This window comes from Mycteria americana, chromosome 12 (assembly GCF_035582795.1).
Source record: "Mycteria americana isolate JAX WOST 10 ecotype Jacksonville Zoo and Gardens chromosome 12, USCA_MyAme_1.0, whole genome shotgun sequence".
In the NCBI taxonomy this organism is placed as follows: domain Eukaryota; kingdom Metazoa; phylum Chordata; class Aves; order Ciconiiformes; family Ciconiidae; genus Mycteria; species Mycteria americana.
The window spans coordinates 14,324,980-14,333,524 of NC_134376.1; the positions used below are offsets into that span (position 1 = coordinate 14,324,980).

Here is an 8,545-nt window from a genome sequence, read left to right on the forward strand (position 1 = left end):
TCATAATGTCACGTCCTGCTGTTTAATAAAAACCGGGGTTTCCTGGGAGGTGTGTTGAGGTGTTAAATGAGCTTTAAGAAGCCCGCAAGATAATACAGCCCACTGATCCATGGGAAGCGGCTACCTGGTGCGATCCGTGGCAGGCTTGTTGACCAGCAAGGCCCTGAATTCACTCAAAACTCTTACTCAAAAATGTTTCCATGTGACTTAGTCTTTGTCCCCAGAGGTTTAACTAGAGCCCTGGAATATGAATAGCAGCTGTGAGAAGGAAGAACTAGAACATTCCTTATTTAGGTAATTTCCTAATAACCTCCCAGTTCCCTAAAAATAGTGCAGGATAAAATGCTCCACCGAACCAGACTGGCACCGAGCTGGGAAATGGGAGTTGCTGGATAATCTAAAACTCACTCTATTGTGTCTCACTCTGACAGTAACATCAGGAAAGCATTTCCTATTTTTAGCTTAATTTGTTGAAGTGTGTTAAGGTTCCTGGATACATAGATATGCATTATTTTGAATAGAACATGCATACCAATCTCTTAATAGCAGTGAAAATTTCCACCTTCCTCTAGATCAACATTTAATATATAGTTAGGGTAAAAGTAAAAAATACAGATCTAAAAATATTCAATCCATATATAACATCAAAAAAGTCCATGTTTAACTTCCTCTACCAAATTATCCAGGTAACTTAAATTGTATATAGCGTGGCGGTTGTAGGCTGAATCTGTTCCAAGAGCTCTGTTCACTTTCTCTGATCTTTTCCAGTTCATTTCCCTCCCAGCGCTTAAGGCAATTGCTTCCTGATGGAGCATCTTCCCACAGCTTTGTGAGGGCTATGCCTCCAGTGCCATCCCATCCCATCCCCTTTCAGGTGCCATTATATTGTGCTTTCTTGACTCCATCAGAAGTACTGTACAATCTGGATGTTGTTTGTTCCTGCTTCTAAGCATCACGTAGTGGTAACAATGCTGGAGTAAGTCTGCATCTATCCCAGAAGCAGCATTTGGTGGGCAAACACTGTGCTGGGAACACCGCTCACAAATAGGTTTATTCAGGCTGCAAACTAAGGCGTTTGTCCTCTCACTTTTCATGTGCACTGGGGGCAATGAGTTAATAATCTCGTATTTGGTAGGCACCAAGAGTAACTGATAATCAGAAAGCTGCAAGAAAAACAGGAATATCTGATCTGTGGGAGAACAGTTTAAAGGCCAAAAGCAGAAAATGAAATTCAAGCTGTTTGTGTAGCCATGATCTTTTTAGACAGCTGTGCAAAGGACAGGCCTGGTCTTGATGAGGTAAGGTCACCTCAACAAGCAAGGAAAGAAATAAAACAAACTAGGGGACGAGAAGAAGCCACGTTGGGGTTGCATGAGGTTTTATCATGAACTTCAGTCTCTTGTAGTGTCAGTTTGGATAAGGAAAGAAACCAAGAAAGGATCTGATGCTGTCAGCATAGTGCTTGGTCCTGTAAGATGTGCTTTCTAGTGGAGAAAAGCGTACCTTTCTGGGTAATGCTTGGGGCTGTGCAGATTTTGGGGCTAATGTGGTCTGTTTAGAAGAAGGAACAGGAATAATTAGCCTCATGATTCAAGTGTAAGAAATTTGGGTCAGCAAATGTGGTGTTTTGTTTTGTTTTCCTGTGCAGACCAGGGGCTGTAGACAGCACTCCAACCAGCCATCTCACAAGTGCTGAGGGATGCAGTGGCTCTCGGTGACGGCTGAGAGTGAGCCCTCCAGTCCGGGGCAGTCCCTTGGGTTCTCCTCTCCCTGACTGCGTCCCCTTGTACGTTAGGCGTACCGTTTCTGTGTATACTGATTCACTTGTTCTTAACAGGACCACTTTGGTTACCAGTACAGCTACAACCCCTTTCTTACCAGAACCCGTCTTGGTACATATTCATATTTAAATTCTAAACCAAACTCACCCCAACAAGACCCCCCTCATTTTTAGCACTCAAGCTGTACTTCTTCCTCACTTGAATTTGAAGATTCAAGTGAGAACTAATTTATCTGTTTTTCAGGAGCTTACAACACTGCCTTTGTGTATTGGTATGTCTTAGGTGCTTCAGGAGATGGTGTGAATCGCCTTTCCTTCTACATTAACCATACCTACGGATATCTTTTGCAGATTTCAAGTGTTTATTTTGCTAACTGCATCTCATCCTGTTTTACAGGAGCTTTTAAAGAACATGTTAGGTTCCTGTTCGTTAAAAAAACCTTTCAGCCAAACATGAGATCCTTTCCTGGGCAGGGCATCCGTTTCATTTGATGCCTGCAAAGCGGCGACTCTGAGCTCACTGCTCGCTGTGCGTGTTCAGCCTCTGTGCAGGAATCAAAGGCAATACCTGGGGCTGTGGAGTGGGCGGCTGTAATGTCAGGAGGAGATGCTGCTTAGTTCCAGCCCTGTGTAACTGCTCTGCCTGTGCTCCCTGAAACACTGTCTGCAGCTGGTCCCGGTGCTCAAGGCCACATGAAGAAACGTGTTTCATGATGCCTTGTTCCAGTGGCTCAGCTGTACTTGAGTCAGCGTAGGCTTTCCGCTTTGGCTCGTATTGTCTATGTTCATTACATCCGAGCTGGGAAATGTTTCTGCTCACTGTGTTTTGCTACTCCTGTGTTCCTTTGTACAGATAAAATGTCTGCGCTGTATTGCCTTCCACTGAAAGATGCTACCTTCCTCAGGTGGGACTGACATCCCGCATGGGTTGTGTTGTGAGGTACTGCTCATGGCAATGTGGTTTTAGCTCAATAGCAACAATTTTTTTGGCAACAAGGGATCATTCAAGAGATTCAAGTGAGAAAGATGATGTCGTTTTTTTACATTGCACTCCTGTTTTCACTCATGGTTTGACCCTCTTTTGTGTCTCTTCTTGGGGCTTCATGTCCACTTGTCAGGCTCTGAGACAGTACAAGTAGCATCTTCTCATCCTTGCTTGAAATCCTGTTTCAAAGTCAGGGTAAGCTGCAGAAAATTTGGTGGCAAATTCCTTTGGCAGTAAAAAAGGTAAACTAATCTCTGCTCCTGAAAGGACAGTGAGTATTGGGTGGGCAACCCCTTCGCACCTGAAGAAATCTTAAACCTGTTAGAAATGGGGGAGGTGGGCTATAAATGAAGGCAAAAACTGAAGAGGACAGCCACGGCAAGAGTCTAGATGTGGGAGCTTGAACGTAGTCTGTCCAGCGTGGTACAGGGCTGGGCTGACAGGTTGGCCTGGAGACTTGGAAGTAAGTGAAGGTCAGTCGGATCAGCCTGCGTGGGGAGGAAAGGGCTGTCAGGTCTAATGAAGGAGGCTTTATCTTGACTTTTCTGTAAATATTTTTTCTGCCTTCAATTCACTGCCATTTTCCCAGACGCTGCTCTGAAGAGTTCAGCTTAGGACATGCCCTCTCAGGTCTGATTCCCGCAGCCACAGGCAGCTCTGGAGTAGGGGTTTAGCCCAGGGAAATAAAGTCTGAAGGACATGTGTTTCGAGCCACAGGCCTTGGGAATGCCTTAACTCCTCGTAGCAGGTTTTAGATCCATATTTAGATAGAGGAGCACTTTCAATATCATGTTGATACAATCAGTTAGCAAACAATGACTTTTCTTCTGCATTTCCCATGGGAGAAGTTATAATTTAAGGGTCAGTTTTAGCTTCCCCTGTACATGCCTGCTTACCCCGTCTCATCCCTGCGTACAGGCTGCTTCTGCTCAGCCACAGCCTGATGTCCCAGCTCCCTGAGCAGCAGTCGCCATGCACATGTCAGAGGGGAGCAGAAGCCGAGGCAGCCCTTAAAGGGGGAAGGGTGGGGGAGAGGCAGTGCAGGAGAAGAAGCTGGGGCAGTTTTGCAGAACTGGGGGGAGAGGCAGGATCTGATGTGAAGTTACAGCTAGCAGTAAGCGACAGTATATTTACCTCCTATCAGTCCTGCCAGTCTTTCCTGCAATAGAGAAGCCGTAACAATAATGGGTCACAAGATGAGAGTGGATACAAAGAGCACTGCTAAAATCTTAGGTCCCTGCAATAACGGAAACATTTGTGGGGTAAAATTCCTGGGTGGCGTGAGTATGCTCCCACTTTGCTCTCAGTGAAGGCAAATAACAAACTCAGTGATGTTTCTGTTCACAAATACAAATGCTGCTGAGAAACACTGAAAAACCCCTCAAACAACAAGAAATCTAGAGCCAAGGTTGTCAGAGAAGGGGAACCTGAGCATGTGATCATGTAGGTATATTTAAAGAAAGGTGAAGTAGCATCCTTTCTACTATCGGAGAATCACGGCAATGCAGGTTGGAAGGCATCTCTGCCTGTCTTCACTGGCGCATGCTGGGATTTTTATTAAAAATCTGTCATCTTGAACGCAGTGGTAGAAGCCAGGAAAGCTGTTACCCTTTGCAGTTCTCTGTTTCATCCGTACGTAGTTCTGGACAGAAGGTAACAGCCCTTTTGCCATTTCCCACTGTTTCCAGGTAAGGACTCGCATGCAGTAACAAAGGCACGGTGCGAGTCCTCCAGCATCCCACGTCGTCGTGCTGGTAGGGGTAGGTAGGAGTGGGCGACTCCTGGAAATATTTCTAAGTGCTGGATGCTGGAGGAGAGTTTCTGCAGTGTAACGCGTCAGGGTCACAGAACTCTCTTTTTTCACAGCAAGTAATTTTGAAGTATTCCGCAGTGTGTCTTACTTGGGCTCTTTTTTCATACCTCAGATGAAGTAAGTTATGGTGGAGTAACCTAAAGGTAAAATCAGTGACTGACATGGTACAATCCTTCTTTAAAAAAAGAAAAAGAAAAAAAAAAAGCTTCAGAAGCGTGAGAGGAGGGGGAAAAATTAAAAAAGATCAACTTTCTAGAGTTTAAAAAAACAAACCCCCAAACGAAGTGCCAAACAGTGTCAGCCCTGCCCTCTAGTGCTGCCAGAGAGTAAGAGGTTGTTGAATGGTTCACAGCAACGTTGTCCAAGGCTGTGCTCAGCTGATTATTTTTTAAGGCATATTAGAGTGTGGGGTTTTTTGTGTTTGTTTTTGTTTGTTTTAGGGTGGTGGTGGTGTTTATAGTGTTTTCATAGGATTTTGCTGCAAGGCAACCAAAGTCAAACTCAAGCTTTGGTGGATGATGGGCTCTATAAAAAAACCTGAAGTATCGTGAGCACCTAAGATAATAGTTATGATAAAAATTTAAATAAGCTGCAAAAGAGTAAAAGTGTTTATGTGATTTATGATTAACTGAAGCTTCCCCTCCACAGTATCGAAGGCGAGTACGTTCCCGTAGCAGGCGACGAGGTCACCTACAAAATGTGCACCATCCCACCGAAGAACGAGAAGCTTCAGGCGGTAGAGGTGGTGATTACCCACCTCGCTCCTGGAACCAAGCACGAGACCTGGTCGGGGCACGTCATCAGCTCCTGAGGCGTCCCGGGGGAGCGCGGTCGCTGCCTGCATGGTCACTGCTCAACAACTGGCTGCAGGGGACCTGTCCTAAGAATATTCTACGTATTGCGCGGGAGGAAATACTGCATTGTCAATAAAGCAGAAGTAGGCCAAAATTACCATTTTTGCCGCTGGCCTCAAAAAAAACCCAAAACAAAACCAAAAAAAGGCAATTCAGACGCTAACGAAAAAACCCTATTGCAAGATGTTTACAAAAAACGTATTTTAAAGAGACTGAGTTTGTGTGCTTGGTGGAGGGGGGGAGGTTTGGGTTTTCTTTAATCTTGTGAACTGATTCCAGTAAATGCCCGGGGGAACAGGGGAGAGGCTTGAAGGAGAGCTCTTCTAGCGCAGACGGCCGCAGCAGAGGCACGACTCTGAGGCCCTGGAGGTGCGTGAGCACCGTGTCCCCTTGAGCTGCTCTTCTGTAAGGGCTGGAGTACACTTATTGCTGATAACAGTGCCCCAGTGCCTTGGCTTGAGGAAGAGAGAGGCGTTCATTGCTGCGATTTGTTTTCCTTGTGGAAGGAAGCGCGCAACAGAGCAGCTGCTGCAGGGTGGAAAACCTCCGTCTGGTGGTTATGCTCGGGTGGCCGGGGCTGGGTGCCCTTCAGGTGCACCGTTTGCGAACGGCATGTCTGCGTGTGTGTGGAATATTGTGGTTTTAAAGCCTGGATTGTTTGTGAATTTATTTAGGTGCCTTGACGGTTGATTAGCAACAGATTTTATAGGCCAGTATTAAAAACAAACAACCCCCCCCCCCAAATTTAAAAAATTTGCTTCAAGGTAAGTGGTAGAAAGCTGTAAAGTAGTGGATACTTTATAGCCTCTGACTGTGTCTGAATTTAGACAAAGCTGAAGATTACCTTCGTGATTGCATATAGCTGAGTGTCTGCCATGGTATTTCACGGGGCAGGCAGAATAACTGTGCTTCTGAAAAGCAAGTGCTGTGCTGTTGAGATGACCGTGTATACAATACTGTGTGAGTTACTTAATAGGCTCGGCTGTCTCGGTGAAGTAGGTTCTGCAGCTGTTTCCCTGGAAAACTTGCTTGGCAGGATGTGCTATGGCAAATAACAAACTCACCCTTGCCCTGACTCTTCTCTGCCTGCAAGATTTCATGTAGTTGAAGTGCAACTAAATTAGTTCTGTTCCTATTTGCCTTCCACATCTTTTTTTCAAATGAAGCATTTTTCTCTATTGTGTTCCTAACAGTGGATTTTTATTGACTTTGCAAATAAAAGAAGATTAAAAAGATGGCATGATACTCTTCTGTTAGTTGTGTGAAACAATGTAACTTCAGTTGCCTGTTTTCAGTTTTAACAATAGGCACTCGCTGTCATGAAATGTCTCAAGACTCTTTCCCAGCAGATGGTCTGTGCCGAGGTCTGACCTGGGGCGAGCACAGATGTGTGGAGGGCCGTAACTGCTGTGAGGGCTTGTTTGTTTTACCTCAGCTGTACCTGTATTACACGATAGTGCACGATAGTGACCAGCCTGTAGCGGGGCCTGGGGTTTTTGGTTTTTTCTTTATTAACCGTAAGGCTTAGTAGTTGTGGTTTTAACACTATCCAGCTTGTTGGAATATCACACGCTGCTTCCTTTATAATAAATGCGACCACTGTAATGCTTTAACATATGTCTTCAGTCTGCTCTCTGCGTAGTTGGTGTTGAAGATGATTAGCGTTAAAACCAGAGGAGAATGCAGGTGCCTGCATATGCACACCAGTATGATGATATTTAAAAGATTTTTAAAAAGTGTTGTAATATCAACTGACTGGCATTACCAGAACAATTAGGGAGTAATTTAGCAAGTTTTCTAGCTGCTTAATAGACAGCTAGTATATCTCTAATAAATACTACTACTTCGTAAATACCTTTATTTTCATTATATAATATTTAATATTAGCTCTTATTTTTATGAACATACAGTAGGGGGTAACAGGGAGGGGTAGCATAGCCTGGTCGTTTCATCTGAAACTTGGGGCAGGAAGGCCAGAGCATTTCGGAAGAGCAGCCAGTATTCAGAAACGTCACAGCAAAGCTTTAGTCGCGCTTCAGGGGACGGGAGCCAAGCGGGAGCTGCCAAAAGCAGGAAAGATTGTCCCTGCCCTGTTTGTTTCAACTGACACTAGAGAGAGTAAGATGGAAGCAAGGGACTAGGGATTGCGGGTTGCTTTGCTTTGTTTTGTTTCTTCTCCCCCCAGAGAGACAGACTGCCTGCTTCTCATCCGCTGGCATGAGAGGCAGAAGATAAACCTCAGCTATTGGCAATGGCTGTGCAAGACTGACTAGCAAGCTGACTTTTAACATTTGAACGTACGCAGGTATGTGCACACAGATGATTGTCTTTGAGGCTGAAAACAAATCTGGGTTTGGTCCTGCACAGGATGTTTTGCATAGGTAGCTTTCTGCAAATACACAAAACAACCATGCAGTGAAGTAACCCAATAAACAGATACATCACGTACGCATACACACAAAGCAGCAGCTATTAAAATCTGGCCATCCTAAAGGGCCTTCCTGCACTACAAATGGTTCTGGTCCAAAGTCTGCTCCCCTTAAACTGGTTGAGGCTGAATTACCCTATGGAAGTAGGCACACGAGAAGGGTGGTAGAAGACGAGACAGTTCTGATGCATGAGGGCATCACAGCTTCCCCTCCTTTTTTGTAAGCCCTTTAGGGGATTTTGGTTCATACACAAAGATTGTATTCTCCCCTTTTGTACTGTCTAAGTATCACATAAACTTGGAAAGAGGCAAGTCAATCGTTTCTTTGTACAGACAGGCAGCACACAACAGGTCTGCTTTACATATTTTATTTGCCAAAATGACAAATTGAAATAGTAATTTTTCATGATAAAATGAGATTTTATTCTCCTTTAGTAAATGAAACTGTTCATACACAAGATTACTTTCCTAATGCCAGATAAGAAAAGTAATATTAACAGTTACACCGATTGTCATGCTTCAACTTGAATTTTAACAGAAACATCCTTTAGGTTATTTTTCTCAGTACTAAAATCTCATCTACCCTTACTGTTTCACCAGGAAAATCAGAAATGTAATTAGTGACCGAAATACATTTTGATACTATGCTCAAGTTATTTTAATTAATTAAGTTTTATAATTTTTT

At 44.2% G+C, this 8,545-nt stretch overlaps 1 protein-coding gene across 2 annotated transcripts in view; it reads left to right on the forward strand.

Annotated features, from left to right (window-relative positions):
• CARHSP1 (calcium regulated heat stable protein 1) overlaps positions 1-6,668 on the forward strand; it is a 39,457-nt gene extending 32,789 nt beyond the window's left edge. For both annotated transcript variants that reach the window (XM_075514867.1, XM_075514868.1), the window contains one exon: positions 5,227-6,668. In XM_075514867.1, coding sequence (XP_075370982.1) covers positions 5,227-5,389 — 163 coding nt within the window. In that variant the 3' untranslated portion in view covers positions 5,390-6,668. The remainder of the gene's footprint in view (positions 1-5,226) is intronic.
• The last annotated feature ends 1,877 nt before the right edge of the window (positions 6,669-8,545 follow it).